The following is a 14,969-nucleotide window of genomic DNA, read 5'->3' on the forward strand; positions in this document are numbered from 1 at the left end:
TGCTGCTGTGTCAGTGTGCCGGCGTAGTGTGCTGCTGTGTCAGTGTGCCGGAGTAGTGTGCTGCTGTGTCAGTGTGCCGGAGTAGTGTGCTGCTGTGTCAGTGTGCCGGCGCAGTGTGCTGTTGTGTCAGTGTGCCGGCGTAGTGTGCTGCTGTGTCAGTGTGCCGGCGTAGTGTGCTGCTGTGTCAGTGTGCCGGCGTAGTGTGCTGCTGTGTCAGTGTGCCGGAGTAGTGTGCTGCTGTATCAGTGTGCCGGAGTAGTGTGCTGCTGTATCAGTGTGCCGGAGTAGTGTGCTGCTGTGTCAGTGTGCCGCCGTAGTGTGCTGCTGTGTCAGTGTGCCGCCGTAGTGTGCTGCTGTGTCAGTGTGCCGCCGTAGTGTGCTGCTGTGTCAGTGTGCCGGAGTAGTGTGCTGCTGTATCAGTGTGCCGGAGTAGTGTGCTGCTGTGTCAGTGTGCCGGAGTAGTGTGCTGCTGTGTCAGTGTGCCGGAGTAGTGTGCTGTTGTGTCAGTGTGCCGGAGTAGTGTGTTGCTGTGTCAGTGTGCCGGAGTAGTGTGCTGCTGTGTCAGTGTGCCGGAGTAGTGTGCTGCTGTATCAGTGTGTCGGAGTAGTGTGCTGCTGTATCAGTGTGCCGGAGTAGTGTGCTGCTGTGTCAGTGTGCCGGAGTAGTGTGCTGCTGTGTCAGTGTGCCGGAGTAGTGTGCTGTTGTGTCAGTGTGCCGGAGTAGTGTGCTGTTGTGTCAGTGTGCCGGAGTAGTGTGCTGCTGTATCAGTGTGCCGGAGTAGTGTGCTGTTGTGTCAGTGTGCCGGAGTAGTGTGCTGCTGTGTCAGTGTGCCGGAGTAGTGTGCTGCTGTGTCAGTGTGCCGGAGTAGTGTGCTGTTGTGTCAGTGTGCCGGAGTAGTGTGCTGTTGTGTCAGTGTGCCGGAGTAGTGTGCTGCTGTGTCAGTGTGCCGGAGTAGTGTGCTGCTGTGTCAGTGTGCCGGAGTAGTGTGCTGCTGTGTCAGTGTGCCGGAGTAGTGTGCTGCTGTATCAGTGTGCCGGAGTAGTGTGCTGTTGTGTCAGTGTGCCGGAGTAGTGTGCTGCTGTATCAGTGTGCCGGAGTAGTGTGCTGTTGTGTCAGTGTGCCGGAGTAGTGTGCTGCTGTGTCAGTGTGCCGCAGTAGTGTGCTGCTGTGTCAGTGTGCCGGAGTAGTGTGCTGCTGTATCAGTGTGCCGGAGTAGTGTGCTGCTGTGTCAGTGTGCCGGAGTAGTGTGCTGCTGTGTCAGTGTGCCGGAGTAGTGTGCTGCTGTGTCAGTGTGCCGGAGTAGTGTGCTGCTGTGTCAGTGTGCCGGAGTAGTGTGCTGCTGTGTCAGTGTGCCGGAGTAGTGTGCTGCTGTGTCAGTGTGCCGGAGTAGTGTGCTGCTGTGTCAGTGTGCCGGAGTAGTGTGCTGCTGTGTCAGTGTGCCGGAGTAGTGTGCTGCTGTATCAGTGTGCCGGAGTAGTGTGCTGCTGTGTCAGTGTGCCGGAGTAGTGTGCTGCTGTGTCAGTGTGCCGGAGTAGTGTGCTGCTGTGTCAGTGTGCCGGAGTAGTGTGCTGTTGTGTCAGTGTGCCGGAGTAGTGTGCTGCTGTGTCAGTGTGCCGGAGTAGTGTGCTGCTGTGTCAGTGTGCCGGAGTAGTGTGCTGCTGTGTCAGTGTGCTGGAGTAGTGTGCTGCTGTGTCAGTGTGCCGGAGTAGTGTGCTGCTGGCTGCAGTGTGCCGGAGTAGTGTGCTGCTGTGTCAGTGTGCCGGCGTAGTGTGCTGCTGTATCAGTGTGCCGGAGTAGTGTGCTGCTGTGTCAGTGTGCCGGAGTAGTGTGCTGCTGTGTCAGTGTGCCGGAGTAGTGTGCTGCTGTATCAGTGTGCCGGAGTAGTGTGCTGCTGTGTCAGTGTGCCGGAGTAGTGTGCTGCTGTGTCAGTGTGCCGGAGTAGTGTGCTGCTGTATCAGTGTGCCGGAGTAGTGTGCTGCTGTGTCAGTGTGCCGGAGTAGTGTGCTGCTGTGTCAGTGTGCCGGAGTAGTGTGCTGCTGTGTCAGTGTGCCGGAGTAGTGTGCTGTTGTGTCAGTGTGCCGGAGTAGTGTGCTGCTGTGTCAGTGTGCCGGAGTAGTGTGCTGCTGTGTCAGTGTGCCGGAGTAGTGTGCTGCTGTGTCAGTGTGCTGGAGTAGTGTGCTGCTGTGTCAGTGTGCCGGAGTAGTGTGCTGCTGGCTGCAGTGTGCCGGAGTAGTGTGCTGCTGTGTCAGTGTGCCGGCGTAGTGTGCTGCTGTATCAGTGTGCCGGAGTAGTGTGCTGCTGTGTCAGTGTGCCGGAGTAGTGTGCTGCTGTGTCAGTGTGCCGGAGTAGTGTGCTGCTGTATCAGTGTGCCGGAGTAGTGTGCTGCTGTGTCAGTGTGCCGGAGTAGTGTGCTGCTGTGTCAGTGTGCCGGAGTAGTGTGCTGCTGTGTCAGTGTGCCGGAGTAGTGTGCTGCTGGCCGCAGTGTGCCGGAGTAGTGTGCTGCTGTGTCAGTGTGCCGGAGTAGTGTGCTGTTGTGTCAGTGTGCCGGAGTAGTGTGCTGCTGGCCGCAGTGTGCCGGAGTAGTGTGCTGCTGTGTCAGTGTGCCGGAGTAGTGTGCTGCTGTATCAGTGTGCCGGAGTAGTGTGCTGCTGTGTCAGTGTGCCGGAGTAGTGTGCTGCTGTGTCAGTGTGCCGGAGTAGTGTGCTGTTGTGTCAGTGTGCCGGAGTAGTGTGCTGCTGGCCGCAGTGTGCCGGAGTAGTGTGCTGCTGTGTCAGTGTGCCGGAGTAGTGTGCTGCTGTATCAGTGTGCCGGAGTAGTGTGCTGCTGTATCAGTGTGCCGGAGTAGTGTGCTGCTGTATCAGTGTGCCGGAGTAGTGTGCTGCTGTGTCAGTGTGCCGGAGTAGTGTGCTGCTGGCCGCAGTGTCACTTTGTCAGGAGCTGCAGTGTTTAGTGACGGCCGCTCAGGTTACCATTCATCCGTGCAGTTTGTTTCTTACCTGTGTAGAGAAGTTGTGATTGGCTGCTGAGCGTCAGGATCCCGCCTCTCCTCTCTTACCTATTGGCTGGCTGTATGAAGACTTTGAAAGACGATTGGTTGTTGTCTTGACGTGTTTCTCCAGTGACGCCGCGCAGTGTGAGGGTCGGATCTGTGTAGGCAGTGGTGTTGGAGGCTCCGGACAGCGCCGGGATATCGAGCAGCAGGTACCGCAGTGCTGCCGGAGGCGCGGGTGGGAGGACGAGCAGTTTCAGGACTGTTGCGGCGTCCTGTAGGTGCAGTCGTGGTGAAAAGTGAGCGAGGACGCTGCTGAGGCCTGCAGAGGGGGAGGAGCCCAAGGGGCAACATCACTCCCTGGCACTATATAAACACCAGCTGCGCGTTATGGGGCACATAGAGCCATACACACTCTCTTGATGAGCAGAGCGCAGCTGTGCGGAGTTCTGGCACTTGTAGTGCGCGGGCCCGGGAGGCGGCCTCCTGCCTGCACATGTAGCAGTGCCGAGTTACCAGCTCTCTGCGTTTGCTGTTACTTTGTGTCATAACACTCAGGCCGGAGATGCCTTCTGGTCATTGTAGTCCCCGCTGCCCTTGGTGGTTATGAGATTTACCCATATCAGCTGGGAGCCCTGGTTCTGGTGCTATCGGGCCGGCGGTAATGTGATTTTGCTTTGCTGGGTTTTTGCAGCAGAGTAAATAACATTTTGTGTAAATATTTCCTTAGGCTCAGCCCATCCACAGGTCAGGCCAATGGTGTCCTGCTAATAGTATGGATGGAGTACGCCATGGAACGATTCCAGGGGTAAGCGCCCAAAACCTGGTCATCATATTCCACAAGTGACGGCTCAGCGTCACGGATTGTGCCTTGTATTGTCCCTATAGGGCAGGGACGGAGAACCGCAGGCTGTTTACGGCCCTTGATGACCTTTTATCCGGCCCCGGGCAGATTCCCGGGGACCACAGTGCTTGGACCGGCAGCTGGCCGCCAGCCCTTTAATTTGTTATTGCTTTGTGCTCACTACTGAACCCTCAGGCGCGTGTAATGAAGGATTTCGTCCTGACACCAGTACCAGCGTCAGGAGATGTGAAGTCATCGGCCCCTCTCAACCCTCAATGCAGGCATGGGGTTTCGGTCTAAGGCCGGGGTCACATTCGAGTATGGCATCGAATGGGATATGCTAATGTCCCTCAGCCGCACCCTCTAGTTGGCCACGCCCACTGGTCGGCTGCATCACTGGACAGAAGCACTGCCTCTGCTCAATGCAAGTGTATGGAGAGCGGAGCGGTGCCCACTGGCCGGGTGTTTGTATATCACATACGTACCCTTCGGTCCCGGGTCTGAAACCGGCGAATTCTCACAGGTCACAGTGCGTGCGCTGGGGGGATTCATAAGTCTGCAGTCACACAGAGTGATTGCAAACTTATCGGTTTTGACTGGACAACCACTTTAAGGGGCAAAAGCTATTATTAAATTAGAAAATATGTTTCGTTTTGTTTTCCTAACTATTCGGGAGATTTTATATTTTAATTTCCTTTTACATAATAAAGTTTCTCTAGAGGTGATGGGTACTTCTTAGGCTATGTGCCCACGATGCAGAAATGCTGCAGATTTTTTCCGCTTCTCCCTGGCAGGAAAAACGCATGCTGATTTTACATGAGTTTTTCCTGCCAGGTAGAAGCGTTTGTCAAGCGTTTTTGCATGCGGGTTATCAAGCGATTTTAGCATCACTTGGAAAAGTGCTTGACAACTTGGTCACACTATATAAAGCCATGCAACCGGCATGGATTTATATAGTGTGACCAAGTAATAGTTAAAAAAAAAGAATGAAAATTATAAAAAAATAAACATTATACTTACCTTCCGATATCCTCTGATCTTTTCTCCGCTGCTTCCTGTCTCTTGTACGGCTCGCGGTGGTGTGAAAGGACCTTTCATGACGTCATTTAGTCATGTCACAGGTCACGCGACCGCTGACGTCGGTGGTCGAGTGACCTGTGACATGACTAAATGACGTCATGAAAGGTCCTTGCGAGCCGTACAAGAGACCGGACGCAGCGGAGAAAAGATCGGGGGCCATCGGAAGGTAAGTATAATGTTTATTTTTTATTTTAAATTCTTTTTTTTAAACAGGTACTATGGTACCTGAGTCTGGAGGAGAGTCTCCTCTTCTCCAAACCCGGGTACCATGCGCACATTGAATCGCTTAATATCACCATGTGCACATGTAGTCATGCGGATATTAAGTGATTCAATGCAAGTCAATGGCGGCAATTGCGCTGCGTGTGCACAAAAATAATGGACATGCTGCATATTTTTCCTCAATGATAATTGGGCACGTATTACCAAGCGTGTTTTAAGCGTTTTCGCTGCGGAAAGTGGGCACGCAGCCTTAAAGAGGATCCTCTTTTCTCTTCAGGAGCGCACCACTTCCCTGCCTCCCAGCTGATAAACTGTAGACAGCACACAATAGAATTAAAAATCCTTTTAATGAAAAGGTAAATTGCAAAGTTGCTTGTTTTTAGAAACACTTTGAAATTTTCCCTTTATAGGCAGATGAGACAACTCATTTAAAGTGAACCTGTCATGTCCTGTGTAGTATCTAAACTGCCCCCATTGCGTTGTTAGTGATGCAATGTGCATCACTAACACGCTTTTTCCATTAAAATCGGCGGTCTATTTACGTGTAAAAAACACTTTATATACTGTAGTTATGTCATACCTGCTCGTTTAGTTATAGGGGTGTGATTCATCGCATTCAGTCGGGTGGCGCCACCCATGCTATTTGAATACTGTTCCTGGGTTTACGCTGACGTCACTAGAATCAGAGTTTAAATCCCGCGCTTGCGCAGTGTGTACATTGGCCAGCTCCGGCCGCACACAGTGAAGCTGGGAACTACACACAGCTTCACTGCGCACGAGCCGCTAACAACGCAATGGGGGCAGTTTAGATACTACAACTGACATGACAGGTTCCCTTTAAGTTAAAGGAGTTGTCCACTACTTTCACATTGATGCCCTATCCGTAGGATAGGGCATCAATGTATGATCAGCCGGGGTCCCACACGCGGCACCCCTGCCGATCAGCTGTTATCTGTGCTGGCTGCCACCTGCAGGAAGTGCTTACCTGTGGTGCTTGGCTGTCCATCTGTAGTGGCCGCCGCGGGGTACTGCACATCCGCCTCCCATTCAATTGAGTAGGAGGCAGAAGTGCAGTAACAAGCGTCGGCCACTATAACTTGACGGCCAAGCACCGCAGGTGAGCACTTCCGGTCACTGTCATCGATAACAGCTGATCGGCGGGACCCCGGCCGATCATACATTGATTCCCTATTCTATGGATATTCCTATGGATAGGGCATCAATGTGAAAGTAGTGGACAACTCCTTTTAAAAGGTGTTTTTCAGTGCTTAAGGGTAAAAACCAAAAAAGCTGGAAAACATAACTTTCAGAATATTAAAGGGGTTGTCCTGTCTAAAATGAAAAGTCTGCATTCACTCTGTGTGACTGCAGACTTATGAATCCCCCCCAGTGCTCACACTGTACGCTGAAGGGATTTGCCGGTTTCTGAGCCTGGAATGGCGGTGATGTATGAGGTATGCATACTCCAGGGCAGAAACGATCTAGTGGGTGCAGCCGTGCTCTATACCAGTGGGCGCGCTCGTCTAGTGGGTGTGACCTTGCTCCATGCACTTGTATTGCCATTACCGCAAGGGCTGTGGAGTCAGTCTGTATAAAATGGACCGACTCCAACTCCTAAAATATATAATAAATTGGGTACAGTAGTTCAATGCAGTTTGTGGGGAATATTTTTTCATAAGAATTTGGTAAAGTTATGAAATGTCCTATTCCTGATCTAAGGGTCTAGACTTTTAGCTGAGATGAATCTGTGCTACAGTAAATTTATCACTTACACATGAGCCATGTATGAGGGAGTCAGTCATGGAAATTGAGGAGTTGGAGTCGGAAGTTTGGCTTACCGACTTCACAGCCCTGGTTACCTTCTCAGAAACCGTCGAATCCTCGCAGCGCACAGTGCGTGCGCTGGGGGAATTCATAAGTCTGCCGTCACACAGAGTAACTGCAGACTTATCAATTTGGACGGGACAACGCCTTTCACCTCTTCACCCATGAGCCTGGTTTCACCGTCATGATCAGGCCAAATTTTACAATTCTGACCACTGTCACTTTGAGGTAATTACTCTAGAACGCTTCAACGGATTCCGCTGATTCTGATTTTTTTTGTGTGACATATTTTATTTCATGATAGTGGTAAAATTTCTTCGATAAGATTTGTGTTTATTTGGGAAAATATCGTAAATTTGATAAAAATTTTGAAAATTTCGCAATTTTCAAACCTCTAATTCTTGTGCCCTTAAATCAGAGAGATATGTCACACAAAATAGTTAATAAATAACATTTCCCACATGTCTACTTTACATCATTTAATAAATAACATTTCCCACATGTCTACTTTACATCAGCACAATTTTTGAAACATGTTTTTTTTTTTTTTGTTAGGAAGTTATAAGGGTTAAAAGTTGACCAGCGATTTCTCATTTTTCCAACAAAACCATTTTTTTAGGGACCACATCACATTTGAAGTGACTTTTGGGTATTTTCTGTCATATAGCCCCCCCCAAAGTGATACCATTCTAAAAACTACACCCCTTAAAGTGCTCATAACCACATTCAGGAAATGTATTAACCCTTCAGGTGCTTTACAGGAATTAATGGAATGTGGAAGGAAAAAAATGAACATTTTACTTTAGCCCCATATTTTTTATTTTCACAAGAGTAACAAGAAAATGGACCTCAAAATTTGTTGTGCAATTTCTCCTGAGTACGCCGATACCCCATATGTGGGGGGAAACTTCGATTGGCAGCGTATCTCGCACAGCGCGCACCCTTTCAAGTCAATGGATGCGTGCAAAACATCAGACTGTCATCTGAGTGCAGTCCAATATTTACGCCGAGACAGGCAATGGAGAAGATGGAGAGATTAATCTCTCCTTAATCTCTCCTTCTCCTTTTCCTCTCCTATGATCCATTCCTGGAAGAAAAGAAGTACCGTTTGACTTTTTGAACGCAAAAATGGCTGGAATCGAGAGCGGACGCCATGTCACCTTTGGAGAGCCCCTGATGTATGTGCATAAACAGTGGAAACCCCCACACCCCCCCAAGAAATATATCTAGATGTGTGGTGAGCACCTTGAACCCACAGGTACTTCACAGAAGTTTGACGTAGTGCTGTGAAAATAATAAAAAAAAAAAAATCACATTTTTCCCCCACAATTTTTCTTTTGGCCCCAATTTTTTTCATTTTCACAAGGGTAGCAGGAGAGAATGTACCCCAAAATTTGTTGTACAATTTCTCCTGAGTCCACAGATACCCTATATGTGGTGGAAAACTATTGTTTGGGCGCACAGGCATGGCTCGGAAAGGAAGAAGTGACGTTTTGGAACGCAGTCTTTGATGTAAAAGTCTGTGGTTGTCTTCTCGCGTTTGGAGAGCCCCTGCTTAAACTGTGGAAATCCCCCACAAGTGACCCCATTTTGGAAACTAGATCCCTCAAGGAATTTATCTAGACATGTGATGAGCACCTTGAACCCACAGGTCCTTCACAGTGAACTGTGAAAATTCAAAAAATATATATTTTTCCCCCCAAAAATGTTGTTTTAGCCCCAATTTTTTTCATTTTCACAAGGATAACCGGAGAAAATGGACCATAAAATTAGTTGTGCAATTTCTTCTGAGTATACCAATACCCCATATGTGGTCAAAAACTACTTTTAGAGGTACAGTGCAAAGCTCCGAAGGGAAGAGGCACCATATTGGAGGTCAGATTTAGCTGGAATGGTTTGAGGGTGCCATGTCACAATGGCAGAGCCCCTGAGGTAGCAGAACCCCCACATAAGTGACCTCATTTTACAAAATAAACCCACCAATAGATTCATCTAGGGGTGCAGTGAACATGTGGACACCAGATGTGTCTCACAGAATTTTATACCATAGGGCGGATGAAGAAAGAATAATTAAATTTTTACCAATAAAATGTTTTAGCCCCAAGTTTTCAATTTTTCTCAGGGTTAATAGGAAAAAATGGATCTAATAGTTTGTTGTCCAAAACTCAGAAGGTAAGGAGCGCCATTTTATAGTGCAGATTTTACTGATCTGGTTCGCAGGTGCCATGACCCCCTGAAAGAGCCCCAATAAGTGACCCCATTTTATAAAGTACACCTCTCAGTGAATTCATCTAGGGATGCAGTGATCATATTGAGGCCACAGGTGTGTCCGAATTTTTTTACCATTGGGCAGTGAAGAAAAAATAATTACATTTTTACTACACTTTTTTTTAACCCCAGATTTTACATTTTCACATGGGAAAATGGGTAAAAATGGCACCAAAATGTCACGCAATTTCTGCTGAACGTAGTTTTAGCCACACATGCCTACAACTGTGAACATTTGATCAGCTAAGAGATGCCCTTCACTTTATAGACTGGGATAGTATCTTCAGTAATAGGAGCACGGATAGAAAATGGGAAATTTTCAAAACAGTCCTACATAGTCACTGTAGAAGGTACATACCTTATGGGAATAAAAGGGCTAGGAATAGGAGGAAGCCAATGTGGCTAAATAAGGAAGTCAAGAGGGCAATGAAAAACAAAAAAAGGGCTTTCGGTAAACTTAAGCAAGAAGGCAGCGAGGAAGAGCTAATATCTTATAGGGAAAAAAACAAAATCTGTAAGAAACAAATAAGAATACCAAAGAGGAGACAGAGAGACTAATTGCCAAGGAAAGTAAAAAGAATCCCAAACTGTTCTTTAACTATATAAACAGTAAAAGGATTAAAACTGATGGAGTTGGCCCATTGGAAAATAACCTGGGTAAAATCATAGAGGGCGATGAGGGTAAAGCAAACCTACTCAATAGCTTCTTCTCCACTGTTTTCACAAAAGAAATGCAGAGTGATAAAGTAAACCCTCCGCTAAATATCACCCACCTAACCCAGGAGGAAGTTCAGAAACGCCTAAATAATATCAAAATAGACAAGTCACCAGGCCCAGATGGCATACACCCCCGGGTACTAAAAGAATTAAGTAATGTGATAGACAGACCGCTGTATCTTATATTCAAGCACTCTTTATGGACAGGGACTGTCCCACTAGACTGGCGCCAAGCAAATGTGGTACCAATATTCAAAAAGGGGTCTAAAAGCGACCCTGGGAACTATAGACCAGTCAGCTTAACGTCTGTTGTGGGTAAATTGTTTGAAGGATTTCTTAGAGACGCTATTGTAGAATATCTTAATGATAATAACTGTCTAACTCCATATCAACATGGATTCATGAGGGATCGCTCCTGCCAAACAAACCTGATGGCCTTCTACGAGGAGGTGAGCTCACAGCTGGACCGGGGAGAGTCAGTGGATGTTGTATACCTTGACTTCTCCAAAGCGTTTGATACCGTGCCACACAAAAGGTTGGTATATAAAATGAGAATGCTTGGTCTGGGGGATAATGTGTGCAAGTGGGTAAATAGCTGGCTGAGTGATAGAAAGCAGAGGGTGGTTATCAATGGATTAAGCTCAGGGTGTGTCAGGGTTACTAGCGGGGTGCCTCAAGGGTCTGTCTTGGGCCCTATATTATTTAATATATTTATTAATGATCTAGTTGAAGGGTTGCATTGTAAAATAGCAATATTTGCAGATGATACTAAACTTTGTAAAGTAGTTAATACAGATGAGGATAAGGCACCGCTACAGGAGGATTTAGATAAATTGGGGAGTTGGGCCAAAAAATGGCAATTGGGGTTCAATGCCGATAAATGTAAGGTTATGCACATGGGAAAGAAAAACAGCAGTCACCCATACATATTAAATGGGAAACCGTTGGGGAAATCTGACATGGAGAAGGACCTGGGCGTCTTGGTTAATAGCAAATTAAATTGGAGTGCCCAGTGTCAGGCAGCAGCTGCGAAGGCAAATAGAGTCATGGCATGCATCAGAAGAGGAATAGGGGCATATGATGAGAACATTGTTCTTCCTCTGTATAAAGCGCTGGTAAGGCCGCACTTAGAATATTGTGCACAGTTCTGGGCTCCGGTGCTCAGGAAAGACATATTGGAGCTAGAGAGGGTACAAAGGAGGGCGACTAAGGTAATAAAGGGAATGGAGGGACTGGAATACCCAGAGAGGTTGTCAAAATTAGGCCTATTTACGTTGGAAAAGAGAAGGCTTAGGGGAGACCTCATAAACATGTATAAATACATCAGGGGGCAGTACAGAGATCTCTCCCATGACCTGTTTATACCAAGGATGGTGACAAAGATGAGGGGGCACACTATGCGTCTGGAGGAAAGGAGGTTCCTGCACCAGCATAGAAGGGGATTCTTTACGGTCAGAGCCGTGAGACTCTGGAACTCTCTGGGAGAGGAAGTGGTGATGTCCAACTCACTTAATGAGTTCAAGAGAGGCCTGGACGCCTTTCTTGAGAACAATAAAATTACATCTTATGCTTAGTGATAGTTAATTAATCCAGGGATTTAATCTGACTGCCAGATTGGTGTCGGGAAGTGAATTTTTCCTCAATGATGTAAATTGGCCTATACCGCATGGTTTGTTTTTTTTTGCCTTCCCCTGGATCAATGCTGCGGAATAGCTGCAGTGCACAAGAAATAGGCTGAACTGGATGGACGCTTGTCTTTTTTCGGCCTTATAAACTATGTAACGATGTAACATTTCAGTTTTTTTTTTTTTTTGGTGAAGCAAACAACAAATAGAACAGAATAACTGAAAACGTATGTGTGCATAACTATTCACCCCCCTAAAGTCAGTACTTTGTAGAGCCTCCTTTTGCGGCAATTACAACTGCAAGCCGCTAAGCCGGATAAGTCTCTATGAGCTTTCCACTGGGATTTTTGCCCATTCCTCAAGGACTAGTTTACAAAAAACTGTAAACTAGTTTTTGCGTTGCCATATTTTGAGAGCTATAATTTTTCCATATTTCAGCCAACAGAGTCATGTAAGGGCTTGTTTTTATGCGGGACGAGCTGACTTTTTTTTTTTTTATTGGTACCATTTTCGGCATGTGACATTATTTAATCACTTTCTATTCTGATTTTTGGGATGCAGAATGAACAAAAACCAGCAATTCAGGAATTGTTTTTTTTTTTTTCTTTTTGTTGTTCCGCGTGTGGTAAAATTGATAAGGCGACTTTATTCTTTGGGTCTGTACGATTACAGTGATACTACATTGATACAATTTTTTTATGTTTTGGCGCTTTTCCACAATAAAAACGATTTTTATATAGAACTAAATTATATTTGCATCGCTTTATTCTGAGAGCTATAATTTTTAATTTTTTTTTTCCACTGATGGAGCTGTATGGCGGCTTGATTTTTTGCGGGACAAGATGGTGTTTTCAGCGATATTATTTTTATTTACAATCATATTTTGATCTCTTTTTATTCCATTTTTTGTTCGGCAGTAGGATCAAAAAGCATTGTTTTGTTTTCTTTAACTAGTGTAACAATTTTATAGGTCGGGTCGTTCCAGACGCGGGGATACCACATGTGTACACTTCTTCTTTTTTTTTTTTTTTTCTTCACATAAAAATATTTATGTGTACAATATATTTTTATTTTGTTCTTTTATTACTTTGTGATTTTTATTTTTTTATTTATTTTTTTTTTACTTTTTTACTTGGTCCCTCTATGGGACTTTCACTTTCATAGCTCTGATCGCTGTTATAATGCATTGCCGTAGCCTGGTGACCTGGATGTTGTCATGACAACCTCGGGTCACCATGGCAACGATCTGTCCCTCGCGCTGAAATCGCCTTCTAAATGCTGCGATCAATATTGACCGCAACATTTAGGGGGTTTAACTGTCAGGGGCAGTGCGGACATCACTCCTGGCAGTGAGAGCTGGGTGTCAGCTATCATTTAAGCTGAACAGCTCCTGTACCCGTGTAATCGGCATGACGCATCTATACTTGATCAGTCGGGAACCCCTTTCCTGACATGACGTATAGATACGTCAAATGTCGTGAAGGGATTAAGGCCATGTTCCCACTTAGTGTAAATACTGTGTTTTGGTTTTTTTCTGCCGCATTTTTTTTTGTGAAGAAAATCTGCATTTCACAGTTCAAGCATTGTAGATGTGATTTCATGAAAACTTGTGCTTGTGCACTGCTATATATAATATAAGCTATCAGATGATCGCAGTTCCAAGTCCACTAAAGGCACTATTACAGGGAATCTGTCACCACTTTGGAGATATTAGACCTGTACTATGGCCATACAAGTTGTAGAAAAGTAAATCTATACATACCTGTATGGCCCATAGTAGAGATTTGATTGCAGAGAAATGTGTTTTTATAAACCTCATTTTTCACAGGCTTGGCTTATTATTCCCCCAAATCCACACCTATATGTTTAGTTACCATATTCCCCCCCCCCCAGGGCCCTGTGACGTGCACTGTGCTTCCTGACTTCCTGGGCATGCGCAAAGCGACACTCACATAGTCACTGTCACTTCCCGGCGCCTGCGTAATAGAACTCTGGGGCCGTGATGAAGCAAAGAGCGCTCTATGTGAACGGCACTTTGCGCATGCCCGGGAAGTCAGGGAGCACAGTGCACGTCACAGGGCCCTGTGACGTGCAGGGGAGGGTGGGGAATATGGTAACTAAGCCTATAGGCCGGGATTTGGGGGAATAATAAGCACATAGGAGGGGATTTCTTGGCGGTCCCCGGATGCCAAGACTGTGAAAAACGGAGTTTATAATAACAGATTTCTCTGCAATCAGACCTCTGCTATGGGCCATACAGATATGTATAGATTTACTTTTCTATACCCTGTATGCCCATAGTAGAGGTCTGATAACTCCAAAGTGGTGACAGATTCCCTTTAATTGCAGTAAATAAAAAAAATCTGATAAAAATAAAAAAACACGTTCAAATTCACCCTTTGTCCTGTTAAATATAAAACAATAAAAATAAAATTTAACCCCTTCACGACCTTGCGATTTTCTATTTTTGCGTTTTCATTTTTTGCTCCCCTTTTTCTCAGAGCCATAACTTTTTTAATTTTTCCGTTAATATGGCCGAGTGAGGGCTTGTTTTTTGCGGGATGAGTTTGACTTTTTAAAGATACCAATGATTTTACCATATAGTATCCAATGACATTAAATGCAAAAACTGCCCTGGCAATATAACTCCAGGTCAGTTCATGTTCGCAGATACCAAATATGTATATCTTTTGGATTTTTTTTCACCACTTTAAAAAAAAAAAAAAAAAAAAGTGTGTAAGAAAAAAAAAATGGCTTCTCCATTTTTCATGTTCTGGGACTGTGTTTTTTTAGCGCCCAGCTGACATTTTTATTGATACCATTTTGGGCTAGATACGATGTTTTGATCTCCTTTGATTGCAATGTTGCAGCAACCAAACTGGCAATTTGATTTTTTTTTTTTTTTCCTCGTTACCGATCGGATTAATTTACTTAACATTTTGATAGATCGGGGACCACGGGCCGACGTTCATAGTAGATCAGCAATGACAAGCACGAGGGTCTTTTGCACACCCCCCGGCTGTCGTTCCCATCAGCACCCTGCTATCACGTGACGGGTGCCGATAGGCAGGTCTTATGACTCGCTTTTGGCGCGCTTGAGTTAAATGCCACTGTCAGTGATTAACAGCAGCATTTAACATCTTAACAGCCTCGAGTTGATTGCCCTTCTACCTGCGGCTGTTAGAGGCACATGACAGCTGATCAAGTCAGCTGTCATGTGCCGAGAAAGATGCATCAAAGCTTACGTACCTGTACATCCAAGATCGTAAAAGGGATTAAAACTAAACATATTTGGTATCGTTGCATTCATGAAAGTCTGATTTATCAAAATGTAATATAAATAAATCTGTTTGGTAAATGGTGAAACGTGGAAAAAAATGTAAAAGCCAGAATTGTTTTT

General features: G+C 45.9%; 1 protein-coding gene across 3 annotated transcripts in view; it reads left to right on the forward strand.

Moving 5' to 3' along the window:
- The first annotated feature begins 3,072 nt into the window (after positions 1-3,072).
- PJA2 (praja ring finger ubiquitin ligase 2) overlaps positions 3,073-14,969 on the forward strand; it is a 53,087-nt gene continuing 41,190 nt past the window's right edge. Inside the window, exons 1-2 of one of the 3 annotated variants that reach the window (XM_073677521.1) lie at positions 3,167-3,201; positions 10,351-10,479. In XM_073677521.1, coding sequence (XP_073533622.1) covers positions 10,428-10,479 — 52 coding nt within the window. In that variant the 5' untranslated portion in view covers positions 3,167-3,201; positions 10,351-10,427. Of the gene's footprint in view, positions 3,202-10,350; positions 10,480-14,969 lie in introns of all 3 variants that reach the window. The other 2 variants (XM_073677530.1, XM_073677540.1) reach the window with 2 other exon arrangements.

Source organism: Phyllobates terribilis, unplaced genomic scaffold (genome assembly GCF_046119375.1).
Source record: "Phyllobates terribilis strain yellow unplaced genomic scaffold, ASM4611937v1 Scaffold_1__5_contigs__length_1240528914, whole genome shotgun sequence".
Taxonomy (NCBI): Eukaryota; Metazoa; Chordata; class Amphibia; order Anura; family Dendrobatidae; genus Phyllobates; species Phyllobates terribilis.